This window comes from Anolis carolinensis, chromosome 1 (assembly GCF_035594765.1).
Source record: "Anolis carolinensis isolate JA03-04 chromosome 1, rAnoCar3.1.pri, whole genome shotgun sequence".
NCBI classification, from domain to species: Eukaryota; Metazoa; Chordata; class Lepidosauria; order Squamata; family Dactyloidae; genus Anolis; species Anolis carolinensis.
In genome coordinates, this window is record NC_085841.1 from 171,509,003 (window position 1) to 171,536,526 (window position 27,524).

At 40.4% G+C, this 27,524-nt stretch overlaps 1 protein-coding gene across 2 annotated transcripts in view; it reads left to right on the plus strand.

Annotated features, from left to right (window-relative positions):
- Positions 1 to 8,551, plus strand: part of spred2 (sprouty related EVH1 domain containing 2) — a 91,281-nt gene extending 82,730 nt beyond the window's left edge. For both annotated transcript variants that reach the window (XM_008114818.3, XM_008114825.3), the window contains exons 5-6: positions 1,522 to 1,671; positions 2,894 to 8,551. In XM_008114818.3, the coding sequence (XP_008113025.1) occupies positions 1,522 to 1,671; positions 2,894 to 3,547 (804 nt within the window). In that variant the 3' untranslated portion in view covers positions 3,548 to 8,551. The remainder of the gene's footprint in view (positions 1 to 1,521; positions 1,672 to 2,893) is intronic.
- The last annotated feature ends 18,973 nt before the right edge of the window (positions 8,552 to 27,524 follow it).

The following is a 27,524-nucleotide window of genomic DNA, read 5'->3' on the forward strand; positions in this document are numbered from 1 at the left end:
CTAGTTGCAGGGAATGCTCATCTTGTTTTAAAGAGAGAGTAACATTGTTTTGCCTTCACTGCAGCTCTAAGTGAGGGAGCAGTGGGGACAATTGGAAACAGCCAAAGTGGTGAGGATAATTGTAGACTACAGGCCCACACCTCTGTTAGTCATTCTAGACAGGTGCACTAGCTGCATCAATCTAGAGTAACTGTGATCCAAAATGGAGAGATGGGACTCTTAAAGCAAGATGGAATAACAACCTTGAAAAAGGAGAAGACTGTTCTCTGGAAACAGACTCCCTTCTCTCTCTCTCTCTGAAGCCTCCTTTTCCATTCCCCACCCTGAAAGACTAAGATGACAGGTGAAGCATTTGCATTTGTTTGAAATTAGAAGCATTTAAGTGCAAAATTTGTGTTGAAATATATTGTGTAGATCAACATGCCCCACATTCAGACTTTGCTATTTACAGCTTTTTAAATTCCTCCCGACTTCAGCTGCGCATTCATGAGCTTATGCTTAAGAGTTAAAAGAAAGGATATTGCAGGCAGAGACTTCTCAGAGCAGACAAACGATATTTTAAGAAGTCAGATGGGGTCACTTATTTGTAGTTATGACTGTCCACCCTTATTTTAGATGGAATCTTTCACCAAAATAGAACTCTCAACAGCTGATGCAACTAAAACTTTCAAAATATTTTTACAAAATATGTCCAACTTTGTATAAAAGTATTAAAACATTTATACATGTCAAGTTTCTTCTTTTGCAGAAGACAGCAAAGTGGCATATAAGAACTAAATGAATCTATGTTGAAAATGCTAGATTGTCCTATAAAAACTGAGTCCTTCCCAGATCCGTCCCGAGGTAATTTTCGGGAGTAGGCGACCGGAATTTTGGTGCTCCTCCTGAATTTTGGTGCCCCCCCCAAACAAATTGCCGATAAATACCGGCGGTGGGGCAGCGGCAGAAGGTCCAGCCCTCCTGCTCTCCCTCGCTGTCCGAGGACTCCTCGCCCGCCACCCACCCGTCTATGGGCCTGTGCGTGTGTGCAGGCCTTCCAATCGACCGCACGGTTGATTGGAAGGCCTGTGCACACGCACAGGCCCATCGACCAAAAAGCATGGTTTTTGGGCCTGTGCGAGTGCGCAGGCCTTCCAATCGACTGCGCAGTCGATTGGAAGGCCTGCGCACACGCACAGGCCCATCGACGGGCGGACGGTGGGCGAGGAGTCCTCGGACAACGAGGGAGAGCAGGAGGGCAGCCGTATGGATGGGTGGCTGGGCCTTCTGCCGCCGCCGCCGCCTCAACAGCACCCCCGCATGGTCTGCGCCACAGGCGACCGCCTAAATCCCCTCATTGTTGGACCGCCTCTGGTCCTTCCCTAACCATAAGCCAAGCCAAAGGTAGTTTTCAAAAATGTGGGCCATGCAACACTGTATTAATGGGATAGAGTTTACCTGCAGGAGATCAGGATTTTGTCTCAGAACTTCAGAAACAGCACTTGTATAATTAACTTCACTTTTCTCATTTGTTACTAACAGAATGCTACAGACAGCTCTTCTAATTCTTCTCAGAAGAGAGAACAGCCTTTGCGAACATTAGCCTCACCTCCATCCTGTGAACATCACAGAATTTGCACGCGTGGTCATATTCATGACCAGTTTAGTCCTGACCACTACCATCTAGAACAAGTGAGTCTTCCTCCTTCTCCCCCTTTTTGTTCTACTTCCCATTTTCAGAGTGGGAATCCTATTTATTTTTTAAATGTCCTTAGGCTTTCCAGAAGTCAAGCATTATCAGTATAGTTATATGAATTTCTATCAGGAGTGATCATAGAATCATAGAGTTGGAAGAGACCTCACGGGCCATCCAGTCCAACCCCCTGCCAAGAAGCAGGAAAAACACATTCAAAGCACCCCCGACAGGTGGCCAACAAGCCTCTGCTTAAAAGTCTCCAAAAAATGATGATGATAAGGACCCTCAACTACCATGGATGGCATTGATGTGGCTGGTCTTCAGAAAACAAAACCAGACTATTCCTGTTAGGTTGCTGTACACAAGTAGCCAAATATTTATCCAACGTGATGACTTCATGTTAGGGAGAGAGTTCATACATGAGAGTGAGTAGCTCCCCAATACCACCAAAGTACACTGCTTCCTTGACGTTTATAGGGTTTGTATTATATGAAGAAACATAATCATTGAACTGCCTGTACCAGAATTTACTGGTACGCCAACGCCTTAAATCAAGAAACAGTTTTCTAAGATCTACAGAGATACTCGCAGGAACACCACAGCAAGTGAGAGTCCAAAAGTGAAAGGCTAGAATCCGAAACCAAGTTTTTAACTTGGTGTTTTTAAGTGCATTACAACTATACCCTCGATTTCGCTTCTGATACGATAGATAAATAAATAACCAGAACTTACTGAGAATTTTAGCTGCTCCGTTCATGGGAATAGTTATTAGCAGTATCCATGTACAGGGCAATTCCCATTGGGTTTTCTCTGGATACAGCTGAAAGTTTCTGGAGAGACTGAGGAATATGGGTTATATGTATGAATCAGCCCCTGAGGTACTTTGGATCTGCTATTCTTTACTGAGTAGATTTGCAGCTACATGTGTCATAACTTATCCCTTCAATTATTTAAAGTAAAAAATAGAAATGGGCAGAGTCTTCTATTAGGGACATTAGAGTAATAGCAAAAATGACACCATGGGCATCAGGTTTCACATTGTCCAGAATTCTTCATTAGGAAAATTGGAAAATATGATAAAGAACAAAAAGTCTAAAAACGAGTGGATGGACCATTCTAAAACACATGTTATATTATGTATTGTTATGTTATGTTATATTTATTATAACAATATACTTGTTGAAATAACGTGAGCTTTTTGTCATTCTCCTTCAATAGTCAATCTCACGGCCATATCGGCATGTCAGCTTCCCAGATGATGATGAAGAAATAGTTCGGATTAATCCACGGGAAAAGATCTGGGTGACTGGTTATGAGGACTACCGCCACACCCCTATGCGAGGAAAGTACATTGATCCGGATGATGGGGACTCCTATGTGCGGTTTGCCAAAACTGAAGCCTCCAAACACGATTACAATTACCCCTATGTAGGCAACTCTGACTTTGAGCCCAGTGAAGACATTAAGGGTGCAGTGATAAAGACTCAGCCTGCCAGGTGCAAATCACGGCGGCGGAAGGAGGATGGGGAGAGATCGCGGTGCGTCTATTGTAGGGACATCTTCAATCACGAAGAGAACCGGAGGGGTCAGTGCCAAGACGCCCCAGATCGGGTGAGAAGCTGCATCCGCCGAGTCAGCTGTATGTGGTGCGCAGACAGTATGCTCTATCACTGTATGTCTGATCCGGAAGGAGACTATACAGACCCTTGTTCTTGCGACACCAGTGATGAAAAGTTTTGCCTCCGGTGGTTGGCCCTTATCGCATTGTCCTTTATCGCTCCTTGTATGTGCTGTTACTTGCCCCTCCGGGCTTGTTATCACTGTGGGGTCATGTGCAGGTGCTGTGGTGGGAAACACAAGGCAGCCGGATGACAATCCTTCAAGCTCCATTGAAGAACTTGGCCTTTTCTCCTTTGCCCTAAGGAGCATCTTGGTCTGGAGCATTCTCAGATTTTGCATACATCCCTGACACAGCCTGGGAGGGAGTCTGCCAACATCCAGAAACCAGTTGGGTGGCTGATACTTTTCCCCCTCCCATGTGGCTGCTATGCATTGATTACTCACTGAATTTTAACAGACTAATGTGCAGCATAGACTTTTGTATTATTGATCTGTAATCAACCAGAATGTCTTGTACATGTTTATACCTTCCTTCCCTCTCCTGCCCACCGAGACACGAATGGTTGACTATGGTGGACTTCAGGACATCTCACAGTGATCCCTGTATTTAGCAAACTATTCGTGCATGTGAAAGTATGGTATAATGGAGCGAAATCCCATTTTTGAGTGTGTGCAATTTGCAGCCAGTTAGAGAGGGAGAGTGATTGTGTGTGTGGTAGAACATGTGTGCGTGTGTCTACAGAAGATATGCTAGTAAGAAATGTGTACCATGACACAGTATTGCTGACAATCTCTATTGAAAGAATTCATGCAGACTGCAGTTTCTTGAGTGTCTGCCAATTATCTTGACAGTTGTTTTGAGTGGTTTTCTGTTCGTCAAATATTTGAGTGGAATGTAGGAAACAAGCCTTAGTATCATATATAATATTTGAGGATCTGAGAAGTCTCAGATCAGTTTTACACAAGAAGGGAAATTTTCAATAAGTGTCTTTTCTATTCCTCACCCTTATTCTTTCATCACTTGACATTAGAAAACAGCATTAGTGTTGATGTTCTTCATGATGATCATAGACTGTGCCTACAGTGTTTCCATCTGAAACAAAGGGGAATTCGACATGTTATTAAATTGACATGTATGCCTGTATATTTATGGTGTTACCTTGACATATATAAGAGGAAAGTTCTCTTTTTATATCTCAAACCATGTCGAGATCATTTGTACAAAGGATGGGGAAGAGCCCTCCATTTCCCGCACATGGTGGGGGCATTTCTGGGATGGATCCAGGCCAATCCAGAACTATAGGGAAGCCTCTGCTGCAAAGAAACATGTTTTGGTTTGCCTTTTGTTGTTGCCTTGGAGGCCTTTGAGCATATGTGGGTGCTTTGAAACTTCTCCTCATGGAATGAAATAAACCCCTGCTTGCATCTGGGATTGTCCAAGTTGAGTGAGGATCTGCCATGGCATTCAGCAGGCAGTCAACCACAGGCAGGAGGAATATGGCCTTTTAAAAATTATGGTTCAGTTTCCCACCACAGAAGGTAATATCTTTCTTCATGGAGAAGTGAAATTGTGTTTTCTTCTTCCAACAGCAGGTCCAGAGGAGCCTAGTGCCACTTTTCTTAAGCTGGTTCATTGCAGTGATCCTCCTCCAGGCAGCCTGCTGAGCTGAAGGGGTAACTGAGTAAGGAGATGACAATTTTACCAGTCCTTTTTTAAAAAATCAAAAATAAAGCTCCGAGGTGAGACTATAGGTTAAGGAATGTGGTATAGAAAGATTTTCCCATGTGGGCAGAAAGTCCCTCACATCTCTCAAGCTTCTGAACCTACAAAGTAGATAACATTTGCACTGTGAGCAACTTCTAGTAAGGCCACACCCAGGTTCAAGTTCTTGTGTTCCCAGTAATGCCCAGATAGAAAGCTACAAGTAATCAAGCTGAAAGATGGGTGTTGTGGTTTTACAGGGTTTTCCTTTGGCCTGAACTGACACCCACAGCAATGTCTGCTGTGCAGACTACCACAGGTTCAAGCAGGATGTCAGCATACAACCATATGGTTTTCTACTCTCAATTGCACTGAATCAGCATATTTTGGGAAAGCCTAGAGGAGAGATGGCCTGGGTCAAAGTTGGATGAATCCCAGGCACCCTGCTGCCTTGAAAGAAGACACGGGTGTATTTTCCAGCCCTATAGAGAGAACCCTATTGAAAGCATTAAACATCCTGACATAGTGCAGATTGTTCGTTTCAGCAGAACTTTGTTGTGCATTAAGCATGTCTGCTTTGCAGGGCCTGCGTCTAAGAGGCTTCTTTATTTTGCTGTGAAATGTGCACCACAAGATGAGAAATACCTTTTGTGTAAGTTTGATTGTTTCTGTTTTAAGCCATGTCTTGCATACAAGGCTTGTAATTAGCTGGGGAAATAATATTTTTCTAATATATGACATGGAATAGGGAAAGGATTTTTTTATTCAGAGGACTAGCATAGAGCAGGTAAGCTATAATATAGCATAGTACAATCTGAATATTATTCCAAGGCAGCTAGGCACTGGCTCGCAAGAACTGGCACCGCTGATCCTGCCATAGTTTGTTTCTGCAGCCGGCTGCCAGTGAGCGCACGCCCTTGCCCCCCTCCCTTCTTATTGCACATTGATACGAGTCTTAAAAGAAAAGGAAGTGAATTTTATTTTTGCCAAATAGAGAAACAAATAATAACGTGCTTGCCACCCTTTTCCATGTGGATAGGGCCGGCCAGCTCCTTCTGGGGTTCTCATAGCTTTTATCAGATCCAACTACATATGCAACACTAAATGTGTGTGCAAGTGTGTGTGTATGTGTATGTGATGTTATAGTAAAATTCTGGAGCTCCAGCACATCTGGTTATACTCAGGCGCTGACTTCATGACTAGATGGAGGACCTTTTTCTCTTTCTAACTATCCACTTGGACCCATTGCAGTATGCATTGGACCAGTCCAGAAATATGTGGGCCTGGCAGTGAGCAGTCCTGGAGACCTTTTCCAAAACCAGACCACCTTTTATCCCTCCCACTCCACTTGCCACCTGTCATGTTTCTCTCCTCAACTCAGAGGAACTTCATGGATAGCCTGGGGAGAAGGAGAAAAACATTGTTTTGGTGCCTGTTAGGGAAATGGTTGCATCACTCCAAAGGGATCTTTAGCAGACCTCTCCTCGCACTGCCTTTGCCACTTGGGAGCTGCCAAACTGAGGGCCTTTTCCAAGGATTGCTATCCACTTTAGGCCCCAAAGTGGCCTGTACTCTAGCGCCTTCCCCGTGGGGAAATTCTGTGGTCTAGGAAAAACTGCAGTATGCCTCCTCTTAGGTGAAATGAAGCCTAGAAAAGAGCACATTGCTATAACTCCCAGATCACCCAAGTAAAGCCAGGAGGATACTGCACGTGATTAGACAATAGATGAGGATCTCTAGGTAGATCTCTTAGGTGGTTTATATTACATAAGTAGAGGTTTCTGGTTCCCAATTTTATATGACAATATAATAATTCCCTTCCCTGCTTAAAAAAGAAAAGAAAAGAAAAAGATGTTGCTAAAATTGAAAGCTTGAGACTTAAGAGGTCAGGGTTTGGATCCCTGCTCAGCCATGGTACTCCCTTGGGGCAAATTCATTTTATGTCAACCTTAGAGGAAGGTTATGGCATCTGAAATTTTACCAAGAAAAGTCCTATGATATGGTCACTTTAGTGTCACTGTAAATCAGAAATGACTTGAAGGCACACAATAAGGTAAACTCCCAAGTTATATTTTGTATGAAAAGGCATGTGAGCCCAGTTCTGGTCCCTCCCGAGTTCAGCATATGTTGAGAATCAGCCTGCATCTTAACTCTTTAATATGTGCTCAAATAATGATTCTGCTCCTGCCTTCAGTTGGTAGAAACTCAGGGTTACAGGAAGAAACCAGGTAGATCCTCCAAGCCTAAGCTCTGCCCATTTTTGCATACATTGTGCAGAATAAGGCAGTAAAAGTCTAAACTATACCACTTTAGACTGCAGGTAGATTCATAGTATCCTTTCTGGGTGGTTTTTTTTTAATCTTCATTTTATTTGTAGCAAGCTGGCAGATCAGAGAGGCTGAACACAAGCTTCTATTTAATGTGCTAGCTTATTAAGCATTACATTTTTTTTAAATGCCTTTCCTCCAACCACAGGTTGCAATTATATAATCCAGAATTGTTCATAATGTCTAGATTTGTTATTCGGTCTCCATTGTTCAAAGCTGGTATTCAAGATTTGGGATTTGTCTGTAACATATACACATATGTGACGTAGACTTCAGTGTTATAGTAATTGTTCGATATTGCATTGGTGAAAACAGTGCTAAATTTTAAGGGAAATATTTCATTCTGTTTGAGCTATTATTTTCAATTCATGGTAAACTCATGGGAATATTAGACATTTTTGTGCCTGATAGCAAATGACAAATCTCTAAAGGGTGACTAGTAATCATCAAGCCAGCCTCAAGATTAAAAAAAATGATGGAATATATATTTGGGGGGATATTGTCCCACTTCTTTAAAATTTCTGCAAAATCTTTTCCCTCTACAAGCACAACACTACAGAAGAGATGTTAAGAATTGCCAGGTCTCTATATTCAAGTGATCCTATTTATTTTGCTAATCTGAAGCCTTGCTGTATCTCAAATTCCTCTTCTCCCTGCCTTTATTTTAAATGATATTTTAGTTGTCCCATGTTTGTTCTTCTGTGCGTGTCTTTCAACTTTGGTTTTGGCTTCTTCATTAAGGGAGCAGCGAAGTGGGCACAAGAGTAAAAAGGGGGGCTGGGAGGGGGAAGATTTTTGTAAATATTTCCCATTCTTCACACTGCAGTTGAACAGTGTGTGTAGTTTTCCTCCTGTCAGCTTTTCAGTACTGACATTACCATCTGAGAAATTATTCAGATTTTTATTTTTGTATCTGTGGTAACAATCCATTAACCTAAAGGTGTTTATTTCCCCCAGTCATTACATTTTTTTCAAGCTATTGCTCACATTAACAAATTTAAGTGCCTGAAGCAGACTTCCATTATGTATCTGTATACTAAAAGTTAAAAACTCTGTTGTATTGATTTTTATAAGCCTTTTTACCTCTGTGTAAAGAATATATATACAAGTGTATGATGTACATTTTAGTTCTTGACTTCTTTTTTATTGTTTCTAATATGTATGATCATTGTAGCTATTGCTTTAAAATGTACCATGTAAATATAAATACATCATATCAAAAGAAAAGGTGCTTTGACAGTCTAAAACTGGAAGGCCTGGCTAACAACAAATAACAAGTGATGCCTCTGTGTATGAAGTGCCATGAACTATCTCCTTACTGGAAGGAAGTTGATGTAAACTGTTCTTGAGACACTAGAGTCCCCTTCCCTACATATATCTATATCTATCTGCCAGAGTTCACACTTTTTCCTTTCTGAGATCTCATATTGAGACATGTGGATGCATAAACTAGTCCATCATTCAAAGTGTTGACGAAATTGCATTTTCCTAGCCTTTAAATACTGTTTTGTCCCTACAAATATCTCTGCCAGAAACGATGTTAATTTGCTATTTTTTATATTTGTGAAGTAATGGTTGCATACAGAATGGGGGACGCCTGGCTCGAAATCAGTACATGTGAAAAAGATCTTTGAGTCCTCATGGGGAACAAGTTAGACATGAGTCAACAATGTGATGTGGCACCTAAATCAGCCAGTGGGATTTTGGCCAGCATAAATAGGAGTGTAGTGTCTAGATCAGTGGTTCTCAACTTGTGGGTCCCCAGGTGTTTTGGCCTACAACTCCCAGAAATTTCAGCCAGTTTACCAGCTGTTAGGGTTTCTGGAAGTTGAAGGCCAAAACATCTGGGGACACACAGATTAAGAACCACTGGTCTAGATCTAGAGAAGTCATGCTGCCCTGGTCAGACCACACCTGGAATACTGTGTCCAATTCTGGACACCACAATTGAAGGAAGATGTTGACAAACTAGAATGTGTCCAGAGGAGAGCGACTAAAATGATCAAGCGTCTGAAGAACTGGGTCTGTTTAGCCTGCAAAAAGGAAGGTTGAGATGAGACATGGTTGACATGTTAAATATTTGAAAGGATGTCATAAGGAAGACATCCTGCTGCCCTGGAGACTAGGACTCGGAGCAATGGGTTCAAATTACAGGAAAATAAATTACAGTTGAACATGAGGAAGAACTTCCTGACCCTAAGAGCTGTTCAACAGTGGAACTATCTGCCTTGGAGTGTGGAAAAGCTCTTTCCTTGGAGGTTTTTAAATAGGCTGGATGGCCATATGTCCAGGGTAATTTGATTGTGCTTTTCCTGCATGGCAGAATGGGGTTGGACTAGATGGCCCATGTGATCTCTTTCAACTTTATGATTCTATTCTCTTCAAATATCTAAAGAAGTCTCACAGACACAAAGGTGCAGGTTTGTTCTCTGCTGCCCCAGGAGATAGAACCAAATCTAATGGTTTTAAGTTACAAGGGGGTAGATTTGGATTCAGTGTTAGAAGAAACACCTTGACAGTAAGAACAGTTTGGCACTAAAATCCATTGCCATGATACATCCGCCTCTGTCCCCCAAACCATTTAAAGAACTCTTCCCAATTTTCAGTCTGGCAACCCAACTACGGCAGGCATACACAGCTATGTTTTCATGCCTGCTCACATGTGAAATCACCTGTTGATCTCTGATGATCCCCATTTTGCTCTTTCTTTGGCACACTCAAACAGATCCATCAAAAAAGCAGCAAAAGCCGTTGTCAAAGGACTTGTAAATTATTATTGAACAATTAGTAGACATAAGCCTATTAACCTATAATCCTTGTGGCATTTGGTCTTATTAACCTATAATCCTTCTAACACATTCATAATGATTACCAGTAAAGCCCAAGACACTGAATAACTAGAATGCCCTTTTCCTGTGCCCTTTCTCCCTTACCTGTTTTAATAGTAAGCACCATTAGCAAACTTGGAAATAATACAAATAATAACACAATACCCTTAGAGAATAAAATGAGCATAATGCTATTTTTTTTTCAAAGTAATGAAAGAATGTAGCATATTTTTTCTTTTTGGTGCAAGGTGTCATATTTATTTGTTTCTAGCTTCCTTCCCTGGCATTGCCCGCGTTATTTGAAAAAGTCAGTTTTTAATTGTACAAAATGCATAAGGTTGTGGATTAATTACAACTGACATCATGTCAGGTTAACCCCGAGAAAGTCCATCAGTAGTTAAAGTTTGTTATGTTGGGCAAATCTACTCTAGATGCATCATCGGTGGAATTCAGTGTGCTCTGTGACTGTAGGGTAAACTACAACTCACACTAAGGTGAGTCAGTCTCCTCAAACCCTTCCAGCAGGTTTAGTCATGGGGGTTCTGTGTGCCAAGTTTGGTCCATCATCGGTGGAGGTCAGTTTCTCCAGTAATCAATTTTTGGCATATCAGGTATGTGTGCCAAGTTTGCTCCAGCGCCATTGGTGTTTGGGTTTACAGTGCTCTCTGGATGTAGGTGAACTGCAACTCCCCCCAATCAAGGTGAATTTTCCCCAAAGACCTCCAGTATTTTTTGCTGGTCATGGGGGCTCTGTGTGCCAAGTTAGTTCCAGGTCCATCGTTGGTGGAGTTCAGAGTGCTCACTGATTGGAGATGAACTATAAATCCCAGTACCTACAACTCCAAAATGTCCAGGCCAATTCCCCTCAAACCCACCGGTACTCAAATTTGGGCATATCGGGCATTTATTTATTTATTTCCAGCGTTTATATCCCACCCTTTTCACCCGAAGGGACTCAGGGCAGCTTACAACAATGGCAACAATTCGATGCCTACACAAAGTCGATATCAAACAATACATAAAATCAGTTAAGACTATTAAATACAATATAAAATACAATGTATAAATTTAAAAACATATGATCAGATCCATTCGTACAAAAAACCTCATGCTATATCCATAAGTCAACTTGGCATGCATGCCAAGTTACAGGCTGACAAATTCTCCAGTTTGTCAAAAAAAAACTCAGTATTGTTTTTTTGTAAATTTTTAGTTAAGAACATGGATTTCTCTTTATTTGTTTTAAATCCTGCCATAGATCCATACCTATCAATAGTTTCTATTAAGTGCTGAATGCTCCTTATTGGGTCTTCTATGATACACACCATGTCATCGGCATAAGCCTTAGCTTTACATTCTTGTCTTATTTCAAAATCTACAAGTAATTAAGTGAGTGAAGGTCTTTGAACAATGGGGGGAGGATTTGGTCCAATTCATATGAAATGGGGGGAAAGCTAAAATTGCATACAGGAAGTTAATAAATGCTAAAGACAAAGGCTGAGCACTCCCAGATCTTAGGTATTATTATGAAGCAGCAGGCTTCAGCTGGATAAAAGAATTGATTAGAATAGAAAATTGTGCTTTACTTAATGTAGAACAGTGGTTGCCAACCTGTGGTCCGTGGACCACTACTGGTCCCCAAGAACAGAAAACGGAATGTTGGTGGACAGAAAAGAGATTTAAAGATGAGCTTAAAGCTAACCTTAACTACAGCATGGACACCTAGAACTGGGAAGCCCTGGCCGCTGAGCACTCTAGCTGGTGGTCAGCTATGACCAGCAGTACTGTGGAATTTGAAGAAGCACGAATGGATGGTGAAGGGGAGAAATGTGTCAAGAGGAAGGTGCATCAAGCCAACCCTGATCGGGACTGCCTTCCACCTGGGAACCGATGGCCTCACTGGAAGAACATGCAGGTCAAGAATAGGAGTCTACAGTCACCTATGTATCCACTGCCAAGACACTACACTTGGAAGGCCATCATACTCTGACAATGAGGGATCGCCCAAGTAAGTAAGTAAGTAAGTTGTTTATTCAATTCCAAAGTTGGAGTGTGCGGTAAAGAGGTAGTAAAGACATGCAACAACTGGCTAATCCCCAGGATAGAATGCAGAGAAGAAATCATAAAAATATAAGCTGGTCCTAAGCATACATATCTGCCCTCCGAAGCAAAGTGTACAACTCAACATTCTGTATAAGGCCTAATTAATTAAAAGTTCTTTGTTTTCCAAGGGTGCCCAGAAAACCCTGCTTTGGGCTTTTCTCTATTTCTTGAACCTTTCTTGAAAGCAATGTATCAGGTCTTCTGGTATAGAAGAAAATAGTAGCAGTACAAACCATGCAGTGTATTCATCCCAAGGAGATATCTTTCCTCCTATTGCCTCCCATTTACATTGGGAAACCACAGAAGTAAATACTTGCTTCAAATATAATGCCATTAAATGCTTTTATTGTTTGGATGGCACAAGTGAAAATAAATATAAGAATGCTTGGCTTCAGACCAAAAGCAAGATATTTTCAAGGGTGGAAACTATGTGTGTATTTTTGGTGCACTAGCTTTGCATCTCTCAGAATTTTTAGACCTCCCGCACCCTGCATTGCTGGACACCAAGGCTCCACCATTCATCTGATTTTGTCAATCTCTGACTGGTGACAAACTTTAAACAATATGGCAGACCCATGGTCTGGCTGCTTTGCTCTGATCCTAAAGATAGAGCAACCTAAGTTTGGGATTACAATGTGAAAACATGGGCCAATCGCATGCCCGCACTCTTGTAAAATGAAGCCTGTCATCTGCTTCCCTTTCCACCATTCGTAGACTGGAAATATTTCATCACTGGAATAGCGTATTACAATAGTACTGTTCTATTTTGGCTTTAACACAAAAGATAACAAAAATCAGTTTCCCATGGCCAAGCAAGTAGCGTTTCATCTTTGCATAATCCAATTCCAAGCCTACTTACACCACAGCTTTCCACATACTCATTGTCCTCTGTCATATGTTGTTCCCCTTAATAAAGAATTAGAGTTGTCAAGTGTCTATCAGTATAGAATATAAATGGGGTCACATCAGGTTTCCACATGTTCACAAAACCAAATTTACAAAATCACAGAAATGTACAATGAAACAAACGGAAGGAAGGAAGGAAGGAAGGAAGGAAGGAAGGAAGGAAGGAAGGAAGGAAGGAAGGAAGGAAGGAAGGAAGGAAGGAAGGAAGGAAGGAAGGAAGGAAGGAAGGAAGGTCTCTATAAGCTTCCAGGGCTCTTGCCATTAAGCAATGTTTATTAGTCCCCTGCCCCACACCAAAGAACATGAGGGAGTGTACTTCCATGATCATCACGTCAGCTTTGGAGACAATCTCTAGAATCCCTGCTAGTTGATTTGATGCTACATTGGTATAACAGTACACAATTATTAGGTATTGATAAAATTGAAGCATCCTCTGATGCAGGTGAAACTTCAGGAGAAAATGCTGCTAGAATATGGCCCCACAGCCCGGAAACCACACAACAGCTCCAATAAAATGGAGTCAATTTATATGTAATTTAATGTGAAATATATACATATTTGATTTTGAAAAATATAATTTGCTTCTTGTTATAATTACTGTTATCTATGCATTCTCCCCTTTTTGTTTAACAGCTCCTGAAGAAAGCCATAGAAAAATTTCTAGGATTAAACGCATGGAGTTATTTTCAAAAGCATAACCATTACATTCTCTAATACTCTGGTCTCTTGGTCTGCCTTCTGTATCACACCTATTGGGTGTTACCAGTTTTGAGATAAAAGCAGGGTATAAATAAATATAGGAAATGTAAGTACAACAGCAATCACACCAGTCCTCTTTGCTTTTACCCTTTCTGAAAACTGAGCCAGGGCTTGAAATTATCTTTCATGTGTTATTTTTTGGATTAATTGAGATATCTGGAATTCTATTGGTGACCTGCACTAGAATTAAATGCCTATATGTTTTCTTTTGGATGTTTTGCAAGATGTTATTTACAAGTTCCTTGTGAAATGCTCAGTACACATGAACACACACACAGAAAGACAACTGTTGAGTGCTATTGGCAATGAGAGGGGAAGTAACCAGGCCACTGTCCCAGATCTTTCAGCTGTGAAAGAGTGGCCTCATTCTTGTCTAGCCACCCCGAGTCCCTTTGGAGAGATAGTGGCAGGGTAGAAATAAAGAATATTATTATTATTATTATTATTATTATTATTATTATTATTATTATTTTCCCAGATGCAGTCAGATGCTGCTAAGTCCCCTCCTGCTCCTTCCCCTTCACCTCATAGCAGTGCCCACAAAGTTATGGCTGACCTGAGAGGCACAGGTGGAGTATAAGGCCGGTCAGTCCAGGATCTCAGCAATCGGCTGGAAATGTTATTTCTTTCACAGGAAACAAATATTTACTACTTCCTTGTACTCATTAGTGGTGGTGGGGATGCTTTTGGTTGGCATATGGAAAGGATTCCCTCCAGATTTTACTACATTCTTAGTTATTTGGATTTCCTCCAGAAAGATAATATAACAAATATCAAATTAGCAATGTTATGTATTTATACCATGAATGGTAATGAGTTGGGGGTTGTCAAAATGAGTTTTAAAACAAATGACTTTAAAATAATAACTTTCTTATCTCAGGGTGGACTAACAGATATGGTGAGTGATTTCAGTTCCGCTAAAACCACGAGGTTTGGGGGCATGGTGTGTCTAGCTTTCCAGAAGACCAAATCAGACATAGACGTGTAGAAGGCAAATCCAGAGGTCTTTTCTCAATGGCCGAAGAGGATGTCAGCAGAGAAAGCACTCCAATTGTGAATACAGAACATTTTTTTCCTTTGTCAGCTATTCAAGAAACCTGCACCAGCTTCTGATTGGCTCAGAAACTGTCCAGCTAGGATCTGTGTCCTGAGTGGCTTAAAACTCCATTGGATATCATCACTGGTTGGTTTTTTGTGCTGGTGGGAAATTCAATAAACTCTCATTGGAGCATTTGAAGTGTCAGCCCATTTATTAATCCGCTTCCGAGAGGAGCATGATCCAAAACGAATGTGGTGTGGCATTAGGTAATGAGTCCATGGTGGCCTTAATAGGTTGACTCCAATGGAAACAATAGGGTTACTTCAAAGTACATGGAGGATGCCTGAGAATGATGACCATTTCAATAGGTGAGGCTGGCTTGAGGCATGGGAGACAAGCTGTCCCCATTGATATCTTAGATAATATCAAGGAAACCAGGAAACAGATCCAGAAATGCTGACACACATTTATTGTGAGCTCCCTTAATGTCTTCTAATTAATTGTGAGGGGATTATGGCAATTACAAGAAAGGGGTGGGGGTCTGTGTATGATCAGAAGCATTCCAGAAACAACTCATGCCAAGGTTACTCTTAGACAAAAGGCATGTGCGCTCGCTAATTATACCTTGCTTAATTTGGGGTCCAATTTGTTGATATGAGATAGAGCTGCCAAAACACATTGTCACAGTTCCTATTTGTTCATGTAACTATCAGGACAGAAAACTTACAGAAAGACACATTGGGCAACCCCTATGTTCGCAAATCAATTCACACAACAGTAATGTATTGCTTTAATGTTATTTGCTACATATTGTTGCTGATCTTGATTGTTAATGTTTTGCAATGAATCATCATGTTAAACCAATACAGGCTGAGCATCTCTTATTGGGAATTCTGGAATCCAAAATACTCCCAAATCCAAAATTGTCCTCGTGATTGGCCGAAATAGTAACACTTTTGCTGATGGTTCAATATATACACAACTATGTGAATAAAATTACCTTCAGGCTATGTGTAGGAACCATAAATGGGTTTGACATTTAGACTTGAATGAGATATCTTATTAGGTATGTATATGTAACAACAAGGATTTCAAAATCTGAAAACAATCCAAAACATTTTAGACAAGGGATGCTCAACCTGCCTTTAAAACTTTGTCAAAGTGGGTGGAAAAAAACTTGATGACAAACCACCAAATTATTACTTTGACTAAAGAGCTGGTGACATTCATGTGATGTTTTGCAGAACAGATGGTTCCAGAGAGCTTGATAAAATGTTGCCTACTTTTTATTTACAAGTTGCATATATATTGCACATTAACTCCCAGAGATCTTCTGCTCAGGCTTCCCTCCCACAAAGCAACTGCTTCCCTTCTGTCTGCCTCTTGTCCTGGCTCCACCTTCCTGCTTAACTGACCTCCCAGAAAGTTTCATTCTAAGATGTGGCAACCCCCTTACAGAAGTGTCTCCACATCTCTCTTTTTTAAAAACCAATAATGGTAAGAACGATAGCAACAGTTGATGATGATGTAAACACTCGCCAGTGGTGTTTCATTTCACAACTTCCATTGAGAATGTCTGTCTTCCTGTGGTTCAGTTTCTATTACCCCATTTACTTGAATCTAATGCTCACCTTTTTGGCTAAATTACCTTGCCAAAATTAAGGTGCACATTAGATTCACGTCATACGGTGAGCTTAGTGCTGAGCCAGAGCAAAAGGGGAAGCAGCTTCAGGAACTGCTCCTGGAGCTCCTATTTGAGGGACACCATCTCTAATTTGACTGCCTTGGCTCAATGCTATGCCATCCTGGGATTTGTGCTTTGGTGAGGCATCCACATTCTTTGGTAGAGAAGGCTCAAGACCTTGTACAACTACAGCTCCGACTATTCCATAGCACTGAACCATGTGAATTAAAGTGGATTCATTCCACACCATAAATGCACCCTAAGGTTTTATTTTCCATTGCTTGAAGTTTTGGTGTTCTAGCACTTACTTTTGTTTGATTAAATTCTAAGCAAGCTACACCTGTAATGCACACCTTTTTTGACCAAATGACAGAGAGTTCCATTTTTGCTGCCATGCATTACATTCAGCAACAAAAAAAAATTGGTTTCAGGATTTTCAAAATTAAGGTGTGTATTAGATTTGAGTAAATACAGGTAATGTACCAATTTTGGGTTCTTGGTTGTTCACATTGTCTTCTCTCTCTCTCTCTTGCATGTGCAGTTGTTGCTCTACTGCGGTGTTGTCATTCCCCATTAGGCGTCACTTCTGGTGACCTCAGTGTCATGAATACTTTTTAAACATTAAAAAGCATTTTAAAAGTTCTTTTATTTCATTTACATTGAGGCAGAGTATGCCACAGAGCAATACAGAGAAAGAAAGTAGACACACAAACTATATAACTACATTGGGTATATAAACAAAGGGAATTATGTTTTACTCAACATTCACACACAAATAAACATTCATTCATCATCATGCATACATTACTATTTCTTTTTCCGTCTCCTAGAAAAGAGACCCCGAAGTAGGCCAGATTGCATTCCCTATAAATCTGCCATTCTGCAAATACACCATCTTCCTCCGTCCCTTGGAGAACATAGGCAAGTGGACCAGACTCCTCCAATCTGCCACAATTTTGGAATAGTAAAGTGTCTACTATATAGCATATTTTTTCTGTTGTTGCCCCCAAAATTGTAAATGAATGATGGGTGTTTTCCAGCTAAAACATTTTGACTCCATCAATTCCTGGACAGATGTTGACTTTCCTTCTTTAAGTGATAACTGGTTTTCCTTCTTAAGTAAGGAGCCTTGTTTGCTTCCTTAACTTAACTTGGAAGAGCCATTGTCTTTGGTGATGTAAACATGTTGATTTCCACCAAGAGTTAATCATTTGTCTCTGGTTGTAAGTGTCAGCAGTTCAGCAACTTTAATTACAGTTCATGAATTTTCCTTTTGTAATTTTCCAGGCTTCATTTCTTAGGCTTGCATCTCTAGTCTCTATAGACCCCAACCATCCTTCTTTCATACAATTTCAATCAAACAATACATCATATTTGTGATATTAGGTTATCTTATATATTTACACTATGCTGTGTGTATTTTCCCTCTTGAAGCCAGACTCAAGTTCTTCCGAACCCACCTCAATTGAGGTACCGGGTGATATTTTGCTTGAAAGAGGGTTCCACAAACTTTAATTTAAAAAATATGTGTTGTTTTTAACTGACAAGTTGCATACATGCATATTAAGCATTGACTTCTGCCCAGGTCGCTTTCCCACATATGTTTGCTTTTGCCTGCCTCTTGTCCTGGCTTCACCTTTCAGTACTGACCTCCCAGAGTGTTGCAGATGTCCCCTACAGGTTATCATCACAGCTGGAACCTCATGACTGAGTTAGCACCATCTTGATGTCTGTGATATACAAATGAACGATATGAACAAACTTGTACACACCTTAAATGTGTGAAATCATTTAGCTGTGAAACCAACTCTCTAATATCTCAGGGAACTGACCACACAGGTTAGTTAGACCAGAGAATAACAGAGGTCTAATTCCTTTTATAACTCTGAGTTAAGAGTAGACTGTGTGTTGATTTACTGTTCGACAATTGAGTTAATGGGTCTACTCTAATTGGGATTAACCCACACTTCCTATGGATAGAGAAGTTTCTTCTATCAGTAGAATCACAGGTCCATATACCCTGCCATATACAATCCAGTTTATCAAATTGAAATGGGTTATATGTAGGTTCATATAATCCAGTGCAAAGTAGATAATGTGGATTAGCTGCTTTGATAATTTGGATTATATGGCAGTATATAAGGGCCCATAGAATCTTCTTGGAAAATTTCAAGAGGCATCTATTCCAGCATTCTGTCATGCAAAAATACACAACTAAAGCACTCTTGAAATATGCCTATTCAACCTCTGTAAGCAGTTCTTACAGTAAATAATTTCAAATAAATAAATCCTTTTCCTTGTGAATTGAATCTATTGGTTAATGCTCTAGTTTTCAGGGCAGCATAAAACAAGTCTGCTCCATCTTCTACATCAGTGGTTCTCAACCTGGGATCCCCAGATGTTTTGGCTTCAATTCCCAGAAATCCTAACAGCTGATAAACTAGCTGGGATTTCTGGGAGTTGTAGGTCAAAAACATCTGGGACCCCAGGTTGAGAATCACTGTTCTACATGACATCGCTTCATATATTTCAAGATCACTATCATGTCACCTCTCAGCTTTCTCTTTTCTAAGCTAAACATAATCAATACCGAAAAGGTTTGGTTTCCAAATCTTTGATCATATTGATTGCCATTTTTCTGGATATATTCCAACTTTTGTCAATGCCCTTTTTGAACTGTGGTGCCCTGAACTGAGACAAATGACCCCTCCTTAGAAGTAATCCTATTGGCATTATGGCCAATAAAGAGAACTGTTCAATCACAACAACAGGATTTCCATACCTAGGCAGATTCTAGCTGCTGTCATTCCAGCAAGAGGTGGCTGAAAAGAAAGGGAACGACTGAGAGACTTTCACACAGTTGTATAAAATTCACATTGAACTGGATTATATGGCAGTGTTGGCTCAGATAATCCAGTTCAAAGCAGATCTTGTGGATTATCTGCCTTGATATTCAGGGTTATATGGCTGTGTGGAAGGGCTTCTTCAAAGTCTTCTCCCAAACTCTGGGAGAAGTGAATGTGCCTCCAGCCACTAAAACCATGGTTCTCTTCTGTTTGTTCCACCGTCTTTAAATTGATGTTTGAATGTTCATATTATGTGTCTGGAGTTAGGCTTTTATTCATTGAAACCCACTCTGAGAGCTGCATTTGGCTTGTAATACAGTACAAAAAGTCAAGAAGACAAGAACCGTATTTACTTGAATCTAACGCTTAGCTTTTTTGACTAAATTACCTTTCCAAAATTAGGGTGCGCATTAGATTTGTGTAATATGGTAAATAATTTTGGGATTTCAGAGTTTTGAAAATTGAGGTGCTCATTATATCTGATAGCGCATTAGACTACAGTTAATACAGGTAATTGGTAGAATTAGGCTTTTCAGAAATGAGGTTTAAGAAGTTTAAAGGGAACTGTGATGTCTACTTCATTAACTGAACCTAGGGTGCATTGACAGTGTGGAATTCGTGCAGTTTGACACCACTTTAACTGACACAGCTCAATGCTATGAAACCATGGGAGTTGTAGTTTTATAAGGTCTTTATAAAGTCTGATCAAGAGTGTGGTGCTTCCCCAAACTACATCTGTAGCACTGAGCCATGTCGGCTAAAGGGGTGTCAAACTGCATTAATTCTACAGTATATGGCTATCTGTCAAGAGTGCTTTGATTGTGTGTTTCTGCACAGCTGGAAGTAGTTGGATTGGATGCCCCTTGTGGTTTCTTCCAACTTTATTTATTTACTATATCTATATCCCACTCCTCTCACTCTGGAGGGAACTCAGAGTGGCTCACAACATACATGATTCTATATGCACTCTTAAAGAAGTAGTTTAAGGATGATGAGGTAAATAATACTGTACACATGAGCAGAAAGAAGACTTGCTTTCAGTCTCTCTCCCTAAAAAGGGAAAAGCAGTTACAGTAGAGTCTCACTTATCCAACCTTTGCTTATCCAATGTTATCCAATCCTCCTGCCTGGACCCACAGCTGTTTCTCTAGGCAGCAAGGACTGAACCTTTTATGGATTTAACTTCTAACAAAGTCGTTACCATAAATTCATTTTATGCAATCTTTATTTGTAGTCAATTTTTTAGTAGTCCATGTTTTTGTAGTCAATGTTTTCAATACATTGCGATGTTTTGGTGCTCGGTTTGTAAATACAGTAATTACTACATAACCTTAATGTGTATTTTTAAAATAATTTTTATTATGTTATATGTGATATGTACAGTTAAAGCGAGGAAAACATTAGTGTAGGGATAGTGGAGTAGAGAAAAAAGAGAAAATAAGTATGGAAAAAAGAACAGAGGGAGAAGAAAATAAAAATAAAAATGAGAATAATTTTTTTTAAAAGATAAAAAATATATATAGTAAGTAGTAACAAAAAGGGGGAGAACCAATCCCACCCCCTTAAAAAAAAAAGACTTCCCATGGTCTTCTTTGGGGTCTGTTGTTCATGGAGTTTATCAATGTTCATTCTCCTTCCAATCTAGCCGTCTTGATATTAAAAAGTTTTTTCATACATCGGATAAGTCTATTTTTAGAGTGTAACCACCCTTTCGAATAAAATCTCTGAAGCCTAACCAATCTGTTCTTCCCTTTTCATTTCTAAGCTTTTGAATTAAACTGTCCATTTAAATGTCAAATAGCCTTAAGATCCAATCTTGAATAGTGTAATTGAACTGCTTTTTCTGTTTATTTGTTGTAAAACATGATGGTTTGGTGCTTAATTTGTAAAATCATAAGGTAGTTTGACGTTTAATTGGCTTTTCCTTAATCCTTATTATCCAATGTTTTCGCTTATCCAACATTCTGCTGGCCCGTTTATGTTGGATAAGTGAGACTCTACTGTAATGTGTTTGTGCGTGTGCTTATAAACACAAACACACAGGCACCTCCTATTCCTTCATATGGAGCTTCATATAGGGAACTGAAATCCATATACCCATAATTTAATGACATTCTTTTTAAAATTTATTTGAAATCTTATATTTTCAGAAGATCTTTGATGTGGCTCACACCGGCAATAACTTCTTTAAAAAACCATAAACCAGAGGCAGGCTGCATTTTCCATCAACACCAGTGACTATGTCCACTGGTCAAAAAAGATGTGAGTTGTATTCTGGAGCATTTGGCTGGGTTGCCTATTCTGGCCATAAACATTAACAGATTGCCAGACATCCCCCACGCTCTTGATTTTTATTTCAAATGTGGAGGGAAAGCTGTTTGGGAAGCTGCCTTGAAGGAGTGTCTGATTGCATCTCACTCCTGGGGCAGAGATATAACTATTGAATCCATCTCTCAAGACATCTGGCTTACCTTTTTCAAGAGCCTATGATCTGCATTCTTCTTTCAGTCGGTGCTGCAATTTGTGTCCTGTCTGCTCTTCTCTATTCGTGGTTGCTCCTTCTGCAGACTGCAAAATAGCTGCCTGTGAAAATAAGTCAAGACAATTCTCTAATCTGCCCATTGCTATGCTATCCACATCACAACGGGAATATTCTACATACAGCATCATTTTTCTCCTTTAACATTGCAGCTCTTAGTGTTGTGGGATTTATTTCAGCTTTGTTACACTCAAAGCAATTGATGGACATTTTCCCTGTTTTTATTGATAGTCAGAAAATTAAAATTAAAACTAGTACAAGTTTCCATATTTCTATCTAGGCAACCCTTTTTCTTCATCCAGTTAATTATTGGAGAAGATGTCCATTCAGGTGTAATAACTGTATGCCACCAGTGATAATCCGCTTGCTTTAAACAAGAGATGGCAAAGGTTAATTGGAATCTGTCTATAGGAGATTACTTACACAGGTGCACCTGATCAGGTGAGCTAGGAAAGTTTCAGTAAGCTTCTTTTGTAGACTTATTTTCAAAGCTGTTACATCTTGTTGCATTTGATTGCACTGTGGGTGTTCTGACAGCCACTTGGATGCTTATACATTTAATCATTATATATTGAATATTATCCTTATGATTTTAATATCGACATTTTGCTGTGTTTTAAAGTGGGATATAGATATAGTAAATAAATAGAGTTGGAAGAAACCACAAGGGCCATCCAATCCAACTACTTCCTGCTGTGCAGGAACACACAGTCAAAAACACCAACTATAGACAACTCACAAATATACAAATTAAAATAATGCTTTCTTATTTGTTGTCAGGTAACATCTAAAAAGGAAATCTGCTGTAAAAATAAAAATGTGATACATAACATGAGGCAGCACCAAATTGTGTCTCACATTGGCGCAGGCTTCATTCAGGTCCAGCCCTGTATGGTTTTCACTTCACTTCACAATATTTCTTAATTAGTCGCTCTCCACCAGAGTGCTCCGAACGACTTACAATTTAAAATATCATTCCACAATATAAAAAACATTCAACATAAAAACATTCAACATAAAAACATTCAACAGTGACTATTTGGCAAATTAGATCTGATTTACTTAAATGCACAAACAAACAGCCAAGTCTTGAGCGCTTTTAGGTTTTGCTCCCTAAGGCAAAGGAAAAAGTGATAACCCTCCTACATTCAACATATAGAAACTGAAAAAAAATCAGTCAGAACCTCAGGAATTGGATAGTGTCTCCCACTATGCCCAAGGTAAGAAATTAATTGAAAAGGCCCAAGATAGGTATGCACAGCTCTGTCCTCCAACAGAAAGATGTAGCTAAGAAATTGAGGGAAAGGGTCAAAAGAAAGATTGCCTTGCTCCAGTATCTCCTGATTGAGGCAGCTGCCTCGGTCTCCTCAAACAGTGGCATTATCTGCAAGAGTGACAGCATATCCTAGGATGCTAGTGCTGGCCATATAAAGTGGGAAACAGGGATGACAACTGAGACAAGAGATACCTTTTTGTTGAGACTTCAGCTAGGATAAGGAGTTCTGTGCCCAGTGAGCTTCCACTAAAATAAATCAGCCAGGACACAGAACAAGCACTCCAGGTTGAAGGCAAAGTTAAGGAGGTTTATTAGTTTGGCCAAAAGGGATGCAATTACCAGCAAAGCCCTTCAAAAAGTACAAGCACAGAAAAATACAAGACATTTTATGCAGTTCTGACAGCTATTCAGACTTCCTGACCTCCCTCTGATTGGCTGAAAAAACGTGCTAGCTAGGATCCACACAGGGATTGGCTGAAGGTTTCTCTGCCATCACTGTCAGAAAGAGGAGATCCCCATGGCAGAAAGAAGAACAGCTGATGGTTAGTTAATCTAATGGTCCAGTTTGTTGCAAAAATGCCCCCTCCCCAAGCCGAGAGGATGCAAAACTGGGGGAACTAATAATATGTGTATGCAGATGATTCCTTGATTAACTTATTGTCTAGTTCTGCAGAGACAAAGATGTTAAACTCAGAAGACCAAGAGTGACAAACCTAAATAACCAGGGGCCCAGCTGCCTACTCAGAAGGCTAATGCATTCATATTTATTTAGCCTTCTATTTCATGAGAATGACAAGCCTCTAGCCTTGTTTAAACAGGAAAACATCTTAAGCTCATATTGGTGACAAAAAGATCATCTGTCTCACATAAAGGGTTTGATTTTATTTGGCTTGGGAGATCACTAGAAATACCTTTGTTAATTATATAGTGATCTCAGTTCCCAGGAACTTATACAAACAGAGGGCACAGGGACAGCAGGTGTCTTCAGGACACATTTGATACGAGTTTATACGTTTAAGAATTAATACAGTACACAAGCAATAAACATTACACAAAAAGTATTATTTATTATTATTTATTTACAGCATTTATATTCTGCCCTTCTCACCCCGAAGGGGACTCAGGGCGGATCACATTACACATATAGGCAAACATTCAATGCTTTTTAACATAGAACAAAGACAAGACAAACATGGCTCCGAGCAGGCCTCGAACTCATGACCTCCTGGTCAGAGTGATTCATTGCAGTGATTCATTGCAGCTGCTCTCCAGCCTGCGCCACAGCCCGAGCCAATACATGTATTAAAGGGTTTAGATTTGATAAGAGTTTGGGGGTACAGCTGCTGCTGGGTCCTACCAGAACCTCCAGCAGCTTTGACATTGCAAAACTTTGAAACCACTAAAAATGTTTTCAAAATAAAGAAAAATATTTCTTGCTTGAAGTCTTCTTTTGTTCATAAAAGCTTTGGAGAGGGCCATGGCTTGACAACATTTTTACTCCAGTCATCAAGAAAGATTGAAGGAGGGTAGAATATACCAGCGCCTAAGAGCACCTGGGGAGTTCATCATTACTTGAACCATGAGTTCCCAGCAAACATATTTGGTCACCACCATGATACACTGCACCAGTTCTCAAAGGCCATCTTTCTTTCAAAAATTCAAACACTCCCTAAGCCCTGTTAAATGAAGCTTAACTCAGACCCTTGTGTTCTGAACACATGCTATTTATATTCAAAACAACAAATACAGCAGCTTAGAAGATGATCTAAATATATAGAACACGAGGCCAGCATGCTTTGCAGACACTTTTAGATAAAGTCTCGCCTGCTTAGGACTCTCCCTCCCCTACTGCTATCTAAAACTGGTTAATGTAGCTAAAACTCAAATAAGACCCGAGAGAACCAGGCCTTCTTTGCCCCCTCTGCCCATCTGAAGTGCTTTCCCCGAGGCGCTGTCTTTGTTTATCCTGCACAACTTCCTTCCTTCTTTCCTCCCTTCAGTCTCCGTCCTCTGCTCTCCTTCCCCTGGGGCTATGTCTGATAGACCAGCCAGGAACCATGCGCTTCTGCCCCAGAAGCATAGATAAAGGCTTCCTCCCACTGTGTCCAGCGAGGGAAGGATGTAAGCCCTCTATGGTGATCTTAAACAATGCTGCTATTCATTGTTTTGCAGTTCTGGGAAATATGTTTAAGTTCAGCTTGCAAAATTAGCTACTCCTAGAGTAAGCCACAGCTGCTGCCTATCGGTCCCATTGCACTGCCCCCAAAATGCCGCAATTCGCATTACAGGCAATTAGTCTTTCAACATATGGGCCTTCCATTATGTTTGTGGCCCTGTTGCTATGAATATATGCATATGTATATACAAGAGAGAAGGGGAATGCACAGAGAGAAAGCTTTCTTCAGCAGCTCATTCCTCTTGAAAACAAGTTAGAAGCTGTATGGGACACTGCTGCAAGGCACTGAACCTATTAGGATTCTTTTAAGAAATAACTATTTTATTTAAGAGCATCCATGTTCACAGTTGCTGCTTCTTATCCTTCCAAAAGTTTTCCCAGCTCATACTCCCAGATTCAGCAGAAAATCTGTGTGAAGTATCTGTTGAGTTTGGGAATGGGAGCAGATCACCGTTTGTAAGGCAAAGTGACTTTGCAAAGTTTCAGGGTGGGCAGCATTATACAAAGCTTCCCCTCCTCTTTTACTTTTCTTTTTAGCGGACATTGGTGTGGGCATCTTGGTGGTAGGGTTTGTGGCATTTCCAAAAGAGATTGGAAAAGTTCTTGTTTGGAATAATTCCTCAGCTAACATGACCAAAGGCTGGGAGATTTGGGGAATTCTAATATAAATGGGTAAATTTTCCAGGTCCTCTTCCCAGGCAGCAAAAGAATTATACATTAAGGCCTTTGTGCTAATTCTGCAATTTATAATACACCACTTTTCCCCTGATCCCAAACTTGTAGTACAGAAGTGCTCCCTCTTATCTCTATATGTAAAAGTGTGTGTATGTGTGTATAGTATGTACGTATGTTTGTCCAGAAGGAAAAGAAAGCAGAAAAGGTATGGGGGGGGGGGGGGGGAGAAAGAGAAAGGAAACCAAGGAAAAGGAAAAAAGAAGGGACGAAGGGAGGATGAGAGAAAAAGGAAGAAGGAAGGGAGAGAGGAAGGGAAACTGTATGAGGGAAAGCAAGGGAGGAAGACAGAATCTGCCCACCATTGCTATAGAGGGCCTTCTTGTAGCTGGAGAAGGGAGAAAGCAGGTGAGCATTGGTCTCAATGACACCCAGGTAACAGTGGGAGAAGACTTTTTATTGCTCCCCCCCCTTCCCAAACAGGCTTCTGTGAGTATGGGGACCCAAAGAAAAGGCTATTAAGATCTCAAAACACAATACGGGTAGTGAAGGAGAATATGATGCTTTAGACAGGGAAGATTCAACTGTTGTTATACTCAGTATTGTTTGCACGTTTTTTCTAAAATTGAGACCTAGCATGTGTTCATGTTGCTTCCTGTTTGCTGGGACCATCCCTGTTCCTATATATTCATTTGCAATTTGAATTTAGTCACTCTATGTTGCAGCAACAAGGTATCTTTTTGAAAAGCAAATGTTACAGAGCCTCTCTTGCATTATGAAACTTTATATAATTGTAAGTAATCCTACTTACCAGCAAGTTTTATTTCTCTGCTGGATCATCATCATCATAGGCAATTCCCCGTGATCAAGTAATTATTGCCTTCCAAATGTAGGGTCTTGGCGGTGGGTCTGTAGGTGACTGTAGATACCTATTCTTGACCTACATGTTCTTTCGCAGTGAGGACATTGATTTCCAGATAGAAGGCAGTACTGACACGGGTTGGCTTGATGTGCCTTCCTCTTGACACATTTTTCCCTTTCGCCCTCCATTCGTGCCTCTTTGAATTACATAACACTGCTGTAACAGCTGACCTAGTAGAACGCTCGAGGACCAGGGCTTCCCAGTTCTTGGTGTCTATGCCACATTTTTTAAAGTTGTCTTTAAGCCAATCTTTAAATATATTTTCCTGTCCACCAATCTTGTTTTCTGTTCTTGAGTTGAGCATATAGTAACTGCTTTGGGAGACAATGATCGAGCATTCGGAAAACGTGGTCAGTCCAGCGAAGTTGATGGCAGAGGATCATAGCTTCAGTGCTGGTGCTCTTTGCTTCTTCTTGCACACTGACATTTGTCCGTCTGTCTTCTAAAGAG